Here is a 14,603-nt window from a genome sequence, read left to right on the forward strand (position 1 = left end):
CTAAGAACTGGGATGCGTACAAAAATGGGGTGACTAATCTCATGCTTCACAATACAAATGTTAGAATGTGGGAATTGTGAAGGAATTTTGATAGTCTGTAAGCAGATTTTTTAAAAAATCACTAAGTGCATTATTTGCTGTCTTTGTTCCTTTCCCCTAAACTACAACTCACTAAGAACAAAACACGCAGAATACCATATGACAGATTTTTAAAATGATTTACAGCAAAACCTACCCTCCTAATTTAAAATCTCTGTATTCAAAAATTAAATTAAGAGTGATAAAATAAAAATAATATGCAGTAATTTGAAAAGCATGCTCTCCTTTTTCACCAGAGCTCTGCGAACTGAAAAATTGTCTTCTTTAATGCTGTTGCCCTTCACCATCCCAGTTCTCCTGACTGTAATCCACATGGCCTTGCTGATGAATGCAAAATATGCACTATCCCTGTGAGAGCATGTCACGGATCTTAATACACATTCTATGTACATTTTAGATCAAATGTATTCCTTTACAATTAAAGAGCACAGTTTTCAACATACATATTTATGACACATATTACAGTTACTGTAATTCTCATTTATTTCCCCTTTTGTTAGCATTTTCATGTAGATGAGTTTTATCTTTACAGTGAATGTAACTTGTGGAATACCTGTTCTTACTGTAATAGCATAGACACTGAAAACCAGTTAACGTCAAAAAACACCTTGAAATATTCAATTCTATGTGGTATGTGTATCAATAGCAAACATGAGAAATCAGATTGAAATAATTCAGAATATTCTAACTCAATATGTATTTTGCTATTGCCTTTGTATCTCTTGTTCATGTTTACTTGTCTCTTCACTTAGTTATCACAGTCTCAAATTCTGTCCACCACTGGCAACTTCTTGCACTGCTCCTACTTCCTTATCACCAAATACTTCTAAAAATCATGTTGCATGATATTTTTTTTTCACTTTTATCATCTTCTCAGCTGATCAAATACTGTATTTCAGATGTCATCAACTCTTGCTAAATTATAAAAAGATTCTTTCATCTTTCATATCATGTTCTTGTAATAACCACTCTTGTTAGCTTTATTCCCAACTACTTATTTCCTTGCAACTTCCATCTGTTGGGAATGCTATGATAAAATATGAGTAGAGGCAACAGCTATTGATACTTATAGGAAGGGTTAATATAAAAGCTCAAGATTGAGTAAGTATAAAATAGCGTAAATATAATACCGTCTGTCCCCAGTTTGGTGTACTTAATTTGTCTTCATATGCTATTTCTTGAATTGCTTTATTACTATATTTTCTTAATAATTATACTGCCATAATATTACTTATCATTTAATAAAATTTTTGAAGAGTTTTGCTTACCACAAGACTTTCAGTGCTTAAAGATTTAATGTTTTAAGCCAATTTTACTGGAACACTAAGATAACAGTAATGCAAATATTTTCTTAAGTAAAATGGTTGGCTCTACTTCTGTGACAGTGAAGGCCAGAGACAATATACAGTATAGGCATGCCAGAACCTCACTAAACTGTATGCAAGACAAGACTCTATTGCCACAAAATCATTACACTTGCACATCCAGCTGTCTGGCAGCATGCTTCCTGTAACCTATGTTGGAGACATGCCACTGTCTTCAAACAGATTGATATTCAAATTTGTAGCCAATGTCAATTCAGAAAATTCCTACTTGTCATTTGAGCAAACAAAAGAAATATGAATTCCTCCAGAAAGTGAAAAATATACAACAGAAACCATTTTGTGAGAAGGCTGGCATAGTTTTTTTGAGTTCAAAGACTTGTAATACTGGCATTACTTATACAGTTTTTAGGAAGCTGACCAACGTTTTACAGAAATAGCTGTGTGAAGAGCTGTCATATTTGTTCATTGGAAAATTAAAAATAAATTTTCACCAAAAAGTGTTACTTAAAAATATATCAAGAAAGACCTTATTTGAATTTAAAATAGACTATAAACTGTTAGAAAATCCTGATAGATAGCAGAAAAAAATGTACATGTTCATCGTTTTTTTTTGTTTGTTTATGGAACAGGCTCCCCAGATAAGCTGCAGATGGTGGAGGTGTTCAAGGCAGGCTGGATAAGGCCCTGGGCAACCTGATCTAGTCGAAGGTGCCCAAAGAGGTGGGGCTGGACTAGATGACTTTTACAGGCTTCTTCCAACATTCTCTACAACCTCTTCTCAGCCACAGATTCTTCTTTATTTTTATAGTATACGGGATTTCTGTGGGTCATCGAATCAAATCTCTGTTCACTGAGCAAACGTAACTTTCAAGTTAAGATATTCTTACATCAGTGGAGACTCTTCAGGGGCTACTTTATTACAAACTGCTCTACTATCCAGTGCATTTTAGTGCTAAATGTATTGAAGGAGTGTACTGGAGAAGCATGTCTGCCATTATCTTTATTAAAAATAGTTCACAGCCAAGTACGAATATTATTAATTTTACCGGGCATGTTCAGAGGCCACAATCTATTTATTTTCCCATTCAACTTGGCCTAGCTGGCAAGGACCATTCCTCACTTTCAGTAAAATGCACGGAAAGATACTTGCTAATCCCTGCTGGTGATGAAGACAGAAGGCATCTTTGCTGGCACGTGTTCACAGAAATCAGTCACAAGCTGAAGTAGTCTCAGCAGACTCTTACATAAGGCATAAAACTAAGCCCATGGTATATATTAGGCTCTGAAGAGATTCTATGATGAAAGAGTACCATAGCAAAAAGATAATAGTTCCTAGTGTAGCCAGGGTGGTTTAAGCAGGATTATGTACTGTTCTCAATTGTTTCTGGAGGGCAAATACAAAGTGTTTATGTAATCTTATTTGATAAATACATAAAATTATGTCATGATATCTAAGTAAAAATTGTAACTGAACATATAATTGCTAACAAACTGTAAGATTTCAAAAGAATAGTTGCGCTGGAATACATTAAAGGCCTATCACTCTGTTACTCTTTCTCTAACAAGGTCAAATAATGTGAAACTGATGAACAGTAAGGAAAGAGTATAAGAATGAAGCAAGCATGTTGCAATCCTCTCCTGGTATGTTCTCTCATTTCCCACGGACACACAGCTCAAGGATCTCCACAGGCAAATGTGTTATCTTTCAGTTTAATTTAACTTTACTGTCTAATTTAGTTTAGTTTGACTTCTTTGTACTTTTTTTTTGCAACAAAAAACTGCCATGCTTTGTAAACCTCCTGCATTAACAGAAGTTTACATGGTTTTCATGTGGCAACTTGGAACAATAAGCTACACTGCCTGATTACACATTGTAGGTCTGTGGATTTCGTTGATTTTGAGTATGCCACATGACATTTCTATTTAATGTTCCCTACTTCTTTTATTATGAGACAGTGAATAACAGCAGCTCATTCACTTCTGCCATGCTTCTCAAGATTTTACTTACCCCCAGAGCCTTCTCTCTTAATCCTAATCTCTTGTTCTGGCTGAATAATCCTAGTCTATTTACACATACCTCATTAGGTCTTTATTCAAAACTTTGTAATTCCTTATTTATCTTCTCTCTACCTTTCCATTTTACTACTTCTACAAAGAAAGCAAAGGAATGTAGACATTACTGAAGATGACACAGTATCATGACAATCTTATCCAACTGCTTCTATATGGCTTATGCTTTATTATCCTGAACATTGTAGATCTCTAAGCAAAGTTTATCATCTTTGTTCCTCCTTACAAATAAACTGGATTGTGCAAGCTGTATCATAGGGTCATTTAGGATCAGACTGCTAATGCTTGTCCAGAAAGAGCACTGGATCATTTATTTATATCCTTTTATTTGTTATCCCATAACCATCTACTAATGGATAATAGAACATCCCCTCTTGTCCTAAACACAACATACTGAGACAAAAAAGTCTCCTTAAAAGGCTTTTGGAATTTGTAAGAAGCAGGGTGAAAATTATAATACCTTTAACTCCCCTGCAATTTCAGTTTGGTCCATTCAGTATAGCTGTGGGACCATAGTTGGGTAAGAGGTCTAAGCTCTTAGCTTGTCTTACTGGTGAGCAGCAATACTCAGTTCCTTACGCCACCACTGATGGCGTTCATTAGAGACATGTCATAAAACATACGTGGAAAGGCGAGGGAATTTGATTTTGTTATGGCCAGCCTATCACAATCCTGGATGTTGCATAATTATAGCTATTGATATTCTTGACACTGCAGGTGTATTAGTTAAACAAACATCTCTGATGACACATGAAAATGACTTAGAATTCAGTTTTCTTTAACACATTAAGATACAGAATCACAGAGGTTGGAAGAGAGATCATCTCTGGAGATCATCTAGTCCAATTCCCTCCTAAAGCAGGTTCCTTAGAGTAGGTTGCACAGGAAAGCATACAGGCAGCATTTGAATATGTTCGTAAAATGATAATCTACAACCTCTCTGAGAAGCTTGTGCCAGTGCACTGTTGCCTTCAAAACAGAGAATTTTTTTCATCACCTTTAAAGGGACCTCCTCTGCTTCAGTTTGTGTTCATTGCCTTTGCCCCGTCAGTGGGAACCATTGAAAAGAGCCTGGCCCCATCCTCTTGACTTCTGCCCTTCAAATTTTTTAAGTGTTCTAAGATCCCTCTCAGCCTTCTACTATCCAGGCTAAACAGTCTCAGCCTCTCATTCTTTCCTCATAAGACCTTTTCAACCAGCAATGCTTGGATCCCGTGTTTTCTGTCCTGGTGTACTTTGGACTTAACAGAAGCTCAAAAACAACACGTCCCAGTAACATGCGTCTCCTTGAGGCAGAAAATCCACCTACTGTGAAGACTGTACATTATAAATTCATCTTGTAAGAAAGGCATGTACGTAAATCATGATTCCACAAGCTATACTGAATAAACTGATGGGTCTCAGCTAAAAAAGCATTCTGGTCAGTAAGCATTGTATGGTACCACAGATTGAGTAGTATGACAAAGGACAAACAAAGAAGTGAGGAAGGAAATTAATGAAAAGAGAAAAATGCAATAAGAAAGAATGGAGTAGAAAGTCTAGGGAAATAAGAGGCTGGATAGTTAAGAGGAACAAAGGTAGTACAGATTGTGCTAGAACAACTGTAGGTACTACTGAAGTTTTGAATGTCTGCAGCTAAAAACTATCAAAATAAGAATGGATGTATAATTGTTGCTTAACAACAGAATATCTTCTTGTGTCCTATCCTATACTTTCTCTGCTTCAGCCACAATGAGAAATAATTTATCTAAGTCTGAATATGAACATGAGAGTTGTATGGAGACATTTCTTACACTCCACTGTTATTGTTTCTGTCTAAAATCAATGCTGCACCTTCTATTTTCAATAACAAATGTTTTGTTTTTATTCTTAGTAGATCACAGCACTAGTAACTTGAAAAAGAGTATCACTTTTCTTTTTTCCTTCTTTTTAAAAAGAGAAATATGATGAATTCAAAACCTAGTTAATGAAATTTTTTTGCTGTCTTTCTAGCCAAAATCACTGTAAGAACCTTGAATAAAGGAAGATTTTTGAGTGTTGTGCCCCAATGTGCATTTTTAAAGACAGAGATAAAGGTATGTATCAGAGGTGTTATTAAAATCTTTCACAATGTATCTACCTTTTTTGAAAAATGCATAGAAATCTGAACACTCTTTTTCTCTCAAGAATGATTAGCTGAAACAATATGGCAGATGTGGCCTGCTGCAGTATTAGGAGCTCCCACTGGTAACAGCAGGAGTTGAAAAAGCTGTTCTATCTTGCAATCCCTTCCCGATGCAGAAGCCAATACCTTTTTATTACATTACTAAACAGATGCCATCAGTAAGAATGTGGCACAGATTCCATTATATGTAACACCGGTGGAAGATCTTCTAGATTAAGCATTGAAAAACCATAAAAAGAACTGTGCTATTTCTAAATTGTCTTTCCCACTTCCAGTGCAATGACTATATATTAAATATAAATCTTAGCATGAGAATGGTTAGAGTGAATTTCGCATTAGCCCACCAAATCTTGTACTTTTAAATAGCCACTAAAGGTTTTAACACAGTGGTTTTGTAATTCTCATCTCTCATTCTGAACACTATGTATGTCATCCTCAGGTGTACCCAAAACCTTCTTCTCCACACAGGCAGCCAGCACTATTTTACAACATCTCCATCTCTATCTTGTCTATTCTACCATATTTCCCTGGTTTCTCTAATGTATTTCTATCTCAGATATGATGTGAAAACGTTTTCAATAACTATTTAAAGCCCAATTTTCTAATTGTCTCAGTCTGTTTTTGACACTCCTGCATCTCACGACAGCAAATTCACTATGTATTGTATCCTCAATTTAAAAGATTGTGAACACTTTTTCTTTAATTCACAATTATGGAATAAAATTACTTTTGGAGATTTTCCCTTAGTTTATAAACCTTCTGCAATTGTGAAGTGTTTACAGAACGCAGTTCCAGTCTGGCATTGCATACCAAAGGCTACACTTCAGATATTGTTAAGTCATAGGTTTTAGACTTAAGTACAACAGACTCCAGAGAGGCATATTTACTATCTAACTGTTCTATCAAAACTACATCACCTATTTTTAAATCTATTTTACGATGCAGTTATTTGAGATATTATTTTTATTGTGCTCTTACACTTTTTGAAGTTGCCAATATTGAGTAATGTAATGCACCTATTTATTTCATAAAGTAAAATTTTAGAGGCAGATTTTAAAGAGACAGTGTTAATAGTACACTGAAATTTCAGTTGTTGCTGAGTGATGGAAGCATGCTCAGAGCTAGGCAGGGCTGCTTGGCAGGGAAGGCTTGGTGCCTTTAGGGTACTAGGGAGCAAAGCCAGGACATGTGCCTGAATTAGCAATGGGGTTATTCCATACCATGTGATATAGTGAGGAAGACTATAAACCTGTGGGAGTTGGCCAGGGACAGCCAGTGCTTGAGGGTTGCTGGGTGTTGTTTGGCAGGTGGTGAAATGTTGAGTTGGTAGCAGGGTGTTGGTCGTTGTGCAGCTCTATTATGACCTGGGCTTTGGTTGTAGCAATAATGTACCACCACAGAGATATACACCACAGCATTTTCGTTTCTGTTTTCTTTTGTTCTCTTAGTAAATAGTTTTTACCTCAACCCACAAGTTCTATTTTGTTTCCAATTCTCTTTCTCATCCCATTGAGGCAGGGGGAGCAAACGCAGTGTGGAGTTGAGCTGCTGCCATGTTAAACTACACCACCACTATACCTGCTAGATATAAACCAAATGAAAGAGCATATCCCACCAACTTTCTTCTTGGACAATGCTGAATATATTAGGCAGCTATTCTCACATCTAAAATTCCATGCTTTCATTTCGTTATCTGCACCACCATCATGCCCTTAAAAAGCCCTATCTTTACTCCATTTTGCATGTATAAAACAATAAAATAAAATAGTAATACAGTTGGTATTATTCTAAATTTTAATATGAATTTACTAATACAAGAGACCGATTTTTTGGGGGTAGTCTTTATTGAGTAGACTCCAAACTGGGAACACTTTATCCAGAGCAATTTTCTTTCTTCCTCCTTGCAGCCACATTTTTTTCAAAACAGGAAACCACATATAATTATCCTGATAATGTGCATAAAATTAAAGATTTAAGAATACATAGAAATTTATAGACACACACACACAAACTGCCTTTTTGAAATTTGCAGCATATGTTCAGATCCAGAACGCTAGGTATGAATCACAGAGGGAGAATTTAACTCAACTACAACAGTCATCCATTGCTGGTTTCCTAAAGCACAGATCAGCTAGAGACTTATTTTCAACTAGTGTATTCAAGACTGAATGAAGATTGGAAAAAACTTCAACAAATACAGATACTAAGTCTAAAAATTATTCTTGTCTAAAATGATATGTAAGCAATGTTCTTACCTTCAAAAACTCTGAAAGCCTTCTTGCAGCTTGGTAGAGGCCATTTTGCAGAATTAGATTTTTGAAAACTTTCTTGTAACTTCAAATATTCCGTAGGGAAAAAGGACTTTGTAGAGTTGTTCAGTTCTACAACAATTAATGGGAAACAACACATGTATAAATGCTATAAATATAGCAAAAATTGTATATGGCTATGCAACAAATTAAAAGTGCCCTGTCTACTGTGAAATGCACTTTTATAACATCTCTTCAAGTTTATTTGAATCAAAAATCCTTTCCATACACGGCAAGAATAAGATTTAAACATGCTTTTTCCTCAGAAATAAAACATTTAGAAAAGATGATGTCAAATGCTAACAAAACAAAATACATTCTAAATCAGTTACTTTAATTTGCAGGCCTATGACAACTTCTATGAATCTATCAGTCTGACTATGGTACTAATTCTCAGCTTGTATTGTTTTTTGTTTTAACACTGTCACTCAATAACAGACAATAATGCAGAGAAGAGAGAAGCCTAAAAATTATTTTGAACATTTTAAAAATACAGCATTAACAGGAACATTCATAGAATGGTAATGACAGGTTGTAAAAGTTGATAATAACCTATGAATTTCAAGAGCTTATCAGCTCATGAAGATGTAATTTCAGTTAATATCTACATGGTCTGCAAATCAAAACTGGAAAAACTAACTCATCCAGCGAAATAAAAAAATGGAAAATAAAGTTTAACAGTATTTTTCTACTACAAAAACGAATTGATCTGATGATAGCAGAGTTGTTAAGTTAGCAATTAGTATGAAAAACTTAAAAACCCACATTTTGAATTGTTTAACAAATATTCTACCTCCTAAATGTCAGGTCTCCAGATAAAAACTAATAACATAGCTGCTGCTGCCACAATTCCTTGTATGTCTTAAAAGAAAGAAAAGACCTTTCAGGGACCTCTGAAAAAGCTTATGTACTATTACTTTACTTTATTCATTGCAGTTTTTTTTTTTTTCAAGGATAGAAAAGATAGAAAAGGCTCATTTGATGTAGGCAACAGGACAGATGAATCACAGAATCACTGAATCATAGAATGGTTTGGGTTCATCTAATTCCAACTTACTGCTGCAGGCAGGAACACCTCCTTCTAGATCAGGACGCTCAAAGCCCCATCCATCCTGGCCTTGAACAGCTCCAGGGAGGGGGGCATCCACAGTTGTGCTGGGCAACCTATTCCAGTGTATCACCACTCTCATAGTAAATAACTTCTTCCTGATATCTAGTCTAAATCTACCATCTCTCAGTTGAAAACCATTCCCCCTCATCCTGTCACTACATGCCTTATAAAAAGTCCCTCCCCAGCTTTCCTGTAGGCCACCTTCAGGTACTGAAAGGATGCTATAAGTTCTCCTTGGTGCCTTCTCTTCTCTGGATGAACAGCCCCAGCTCTCCCAGTCTCTCCTAGTAAGGGAGGTGCTCCAGCCTGCTGATCTTCTTCATAGTCCTCCTCTGGACCATTATGTTATTGTGTATGTACACTCTGAAGTGCCGCAAAGTCCTCCAAATACCACAGAGGTAATTCGCTGTAGTGGAATTTCATTTGTGGTGTCTGAATTCACCTTTTAAAGCTTCAGGTAAAAAAGACTGATTTATGCTGCTCTATATATGACGATCATTACTTACCATGTATTCCTACTGCTTAAAGACAGGAATACCAAATAGAAGAGTGCAGAGGCCACGAAGAAAGGGTTTAAAAAGAAGATAGGAGAATTCTGTAGCTCTGCCAAGCTTTATTTTCACTTACAGCAGAATTAAAATCATAAAACCAAAAAGGGGTTTTTTTGGTAATTAAGTTAGCCATTTAAAAATAACTTCAGTGAAGTATTTTGATACAATGTATGTTTATAATGCCTGGAGTTTGTAAGATTTATTCAACAAGAAGAAAGGAAATACAAAATATCAGAATCTCACTTCAAATATCAAAAAGGTTTAAGCCTGCATGAAACAGTCCTAGAACAAGTTAAACACAAAGAAATCCTCGCAATGGATAACAAGACTAAATTTTGCTCTCAATAAATTCTGGATGTACTCATTGCATGCTATTATCTCTTTGGACAAGAGACTAATTTGATGATTGTACACTATACTTTTAACTACATATTTATTCAGATCTCTTGAAATTCAACAAACACAGGAGTGGGGTAGTGCCCCCCTGGTGGAATAACACCCTGTACAGATACAGTCTGGGGCTAATGTAACCCTGTGGATAGAGACATATGAGTCTGGTGGACATTAAGCAAACTATGAGCTAGCAGTGTGCCCTGTGGCCAAGGTCAGTGGTATCCTGGACTATATGAGGAACAGCATTGCCAGCACATTGAGGAAAGTTATCCTCTCCATTTACTCTCCCTCTACTATGCCCTGGTAAGGCCTCATCTGGAGTACTGTGTCCAGTTCTGGGCTCCCTAGTACAAGAGAAACATGGAGCTCCAGAACAGGGCATAGAAAAGGGCAGTTAATGATGAAGGCATTGGAGCATCTCTTCTATCAGAAAGGCTGAAGGGGCTGGGCCTGTTCAGTCTGGAGAAGAGAAGGCTCAGGGGAAATCTGATCAATGTGTACCTGAAGAGAAGGTGTCAAGTAAATTGGGCCAGACTCTTTTCAGTAGGGGGCAATGTTAGGATGAGAGGCAATGGGCACAAACTCAAACACAGGAAGTTCTGACTGAACACAAGAAAAAACTTGTTTACTATGAAGATGACTGAGTGCAGTAAGTGGCTGTCCAAAGAATTTGTGGAGCCGCCTTCCCTGGAGATATTCAATAGTTGTCTGGACACAATCCTGGTTTTGCTTTAGGGATTCTGCTCAGACAGGAAATGTTGGAGTAGATGCTCTCCAGAGGTCCTATCCAACATCAACCATTCTGTAACTCTCTGTAATACACGAATGAAAAATCAGAAATAATTTTCTACATTGTAAAAACTTTCAATTTGTTACCTGTTTGGAAAAAAACTCTGGCAATTGTAGTGCGACACAGTGGACACGGAGTGCTGGTTGGATTGTCTTTGGCAAGCATCCTTAAGCAGGGTTCACAAAAGATATGGTGGCATGGGTAACACATGTAAGGATTGAAATAAACATCCAGGCACACTGCACAGAGATAGCTTTCCTTATCTCCTCTGAGTTCAGGCTCATCGTCTGTATGCAGATTATCATTTGCAGTCTGCAAGAAGAAAAAGAAATAGAAAACATCTCTGCACAGCTCATCTCAAAACTGTTTTGGATAAACTAATCAGCAGGAAAGTGTTTTAAAGAATGGTTAAGAAGCTAGTACACATTGGTGATATTAATTTTTAATATAGGTTACTTGGTAAGACAGGAATGTCATAAGTATTCTGATAGAAGGAGAACAAAAATCATATGAGACAGTAAAAGAAATAACAAAAGCAATAATGTTGAATACAGATGCACTGTGGTCACATTTTTTAAAATAAATTTTAACTATATACTTACAACTATTATGAAAATAACTGAATACTTTCCCAAGAGAGGCAAAACGAAACTAAAAATCTAAAAATAAAAATAACCTGGACATTGTTCTTCACTTGAGAAGTCACTAGCAAAGTACATGCTTCAGCATGAACAATGATTCACAATTCGAAGCAAGCCACAATTTTATTACTATAATGCAGAAACTAAATCTTAAAGTAGAAAGTTCAGCTGAGTCAGGGATTTCTTGCAGGCTCCAGCATGCATACTTGACATTCTAAATCGGTACTACTTTAAACTAAGGTTGAAGGTGGAGGGAGATGATAGCAAGCCTGCACTTACCAAGGTGTGGGACAGCACAGCTGGGTTAGTGGCACAGGGTGCTAGCAGGTGTCTCAATCTGCTGCCCTGACATGTGCTGTCAACACTGCAGCACACTTGAAATCTTATGACAATATGAGGCAAAAGGAGAAAGCAATAGGGAAACTCAAGAAAAACACTTAAGAAGAATCAAGGAGTTATCCTCCAAGAAAGCAACAAGGTTGGCTCCCAAGTGAAGTGCCTCTACACCAATGCATACGGACTGGGAAACAAACACTAGGAGATGGAAGCCGCTGTGCTACTAGCAAACCATGATGTAGTTGCTGTCACTGAAACCTGAAGGGATGATTCCCATGACTGGAATGTGGCTATCAGTGGCTACAAACTGTTCAGAATGGAGGGGCAAGGAAGGAGGGGAGATAGTGAACTCTACATCAAGGAAGGAAGGAATAGAGTGAAGAACGGCCAAGAGCACGTCAAAAGCTTTGGTTGAGAGTTACAGATCAAGACAACGAAGGGAGCCATGTGTCTTTGTGTTTACTAAAGGCCATCTGGTCAAGCAGAACATTTTGATAAGGCTTCTTTCTCCAGCTACAGGTGGCACTGAAATTATAGCCTCTCATCCTGCTGGGGGGCTTAAACCACCCTGACATCTGCTGGAAAAGTGGCACAGTGAGCTGCAGCGTAGACCAGGAGGCTCCAGGAATGCACTGAGGATAACTTCTTGTGAGCCATGGCAAACAACCACTGTCTGATGCACGTATAGCAAATACTAACAATAACTATTATTTTATGCCTACTATGGATATGACAGTCTCTGTTGATCTCAGAAGTGACTACATTTATAACTTACCGGTTTGGATTTCTGTCTTCTCTCATTACTGTCAGCCAACTGTTGCCTGGGACACCGACCAGTGAAAATAATTAAAGCCTCTAACAATATAGATACTGTGGAATGCATTTAAGAACACAAATCAAAAATATTTACCTAGAATTTATCAGCTGTATTAAGTAGTAGTCCTACCAGACTATCTCAACTCTATATGATCTGCTTTCCAGAACAGTTGCCAAAGTGCTAAGAGATTCTGGTGCATGGAGACATCTTGGGTTTAGCACTGTCTCCAATCATAAGATCACATGGAACCCAGAGTCTCAATGTGTATGTGGATCTTGTAACACTTATCTCAGCATTTATTACTCCAGCTTTCTCTATTCCAGATCTGAGATGGATCCAGCAAATATTTGCAAGTATTGAAATTTACTGCAAATGCAACTAGGCTGTCCTGACGCACAGCCGATGTAGTCTGCCTGGGACTATTATTTCTAGTTCTGTGCTGCAGGAAAACAACTGTCAGATTCTGGGGAAAGCTTGCCCAAAGGAGTGTTAGAGAAGCACTGTATTACACCAAATCAATTATTCTCTTTAACCCAGACTGTCCCTATACTTACAGCACAAATATCCCACACCTGAACAACATGGTAAAAGATCACTAGGAGTTGACTGCCATTAGGTAATTTTAAAATGAAGGAAGCCTCACAACACAATTTCATTGACATAACATGGAAACAACACTGGCACAGAAAGCAAGGAGCGTAGTCACAGCTTGATACATGACACAGATGACTTTGGTAGATATAAGGAAACTCTGATATGTTGCGACAAGAACATCCCCCAGTCCCAGATCCAACCCACAGAACTCTGCCACGTAAGGATAAAATCATAATTAAAAGCTAGCATAAATCTAAAAGTTGTGGAGTGGAAACAATCTTTGCTGACTCGTTTTGATGAAGGCTGACTTGAGAGGAAATGTGGAGAGGATGTGTAGTTGAGGTATCTCACTCAGGGGCAGCAAGTTAAACATTTTCCATGAATCAATTAAACAAATGATGGAACTAGTGGCAAAATGGCTGAGAATTCAAGGGTTCTTGTTGGTTCAGAGACTTTGAAATCAGGGTAAGATGAACAGACAGGAGAATTTCAGAGCCATTTACGATTAGAAGGCATATCAAAATCATCCCAATGTCTCTATTAGACCCCAGTTATGAGTAATTTGATTAGTGGATCAGAGGAAGAGCTATCATTGCTCTTTATATATCTATATATATCTACATATATCACTGCTTTGCCCCTCTTCTCAAAAGACCTATCTATGCACACTGCATTATTTTAGAATCACAAAGTTAAATAAAAGCAACTTCTAAATGATAGTGCTAAGCTTGTGCAAATATTTTACAGGGTTACCATTTTTCTTCTGCAGTTAAGCCTGAATATTTGTATTAGAAGGAGAGCTTCCGTGCTTGAGATCTTTAAAGTGTAAGACAGACCACTACTCTTGCAGAACTATAATACAGACAAAATTGAGAAACGACAGACATCGAAGACAGTGACAAAAAGGAAAAGACATAGAATACTACCAGAAAAACCCTGAAAGCAAAACAATGCTACTACTATTACTAAGAAATGAAAGAAAGGTAAGAATCCACACAAACTTCAACCTTCTCAAGTCTCTTGGGAACTGCTAAAACTGATAGTATCATCTGACTATAATTACTAACACTTCATGGACAGGTAGCAGACGGTCATTAATAAAATAACAAAGGAACAACGTACCAAATTCTGCTTGTATTGTCTGTAAACAACATCAGCTAAATGTAAGGATTATAATGTAGCTTGGCTCAACTATGTGGAAGTGTTTAATTCTGTTTCACATTCAGAGAGAACACAGATATCAATTAACAATGTGATATTTAATGTGAGATTTACTCTACATTCTAAGAATGAGAAATATCTAAATTAGTGGGTTAGACATTAACAAGATAACATTTTATATGCATGCTACCAGAAAAAGAAAATTGAGAGAAAAATTTGGAGTATGATCAGAACAGCAAAGC

At 37.0% G+C, this 14,603-nt stretch overlaps 1 protein-coding gene across 2 annotated transcripts in view; it reads right to left on the minus strand.

Annotated features, from left to right (window-relative positions):
• RNF180 (ring finger protein 180) overlaps positions 1 to 14,603 on the minus strand; it is a 72,371-nt gene that overhangs the window by 13,095 nt on the left and 44,673 nt on the right. For both annotated transcript variants that reach the window (XM_042875251.1, XM_042875250.1), the window contains exons 5-6: positions 10,899 to 11,124; positions 7,914 to 8,039 (exon numbers count right to left, since the gene is read on the minus strand). In XM_042875251.1, coding sequence (XP_042731185.1) covers positions 7,914 to 8,039; positions 10,899 to 11,124 — 352 coding nt within the window. The remainder of the gene's footprint in view (positions 1 to 7,913; positions 8,040 to 10,898; positions 11,125 to 14,603) is intronic.

This window comes from Lagopus leucura, unplaced genomic scaffold (genome assembly GCF_019238085.1).
Source record: "Lagopus leucura isolate 7727_CA_CO unplaced genomic scaffold, USGS_WTPT01 Super-Scaffold_100014, whole genome shotgun sequence".
Lineage (NCBI taxonomy): Eukaryota > Metazoa > Chordata > Aves > Galliformes > Phasianidae > Lagopus > Lagopus leucura.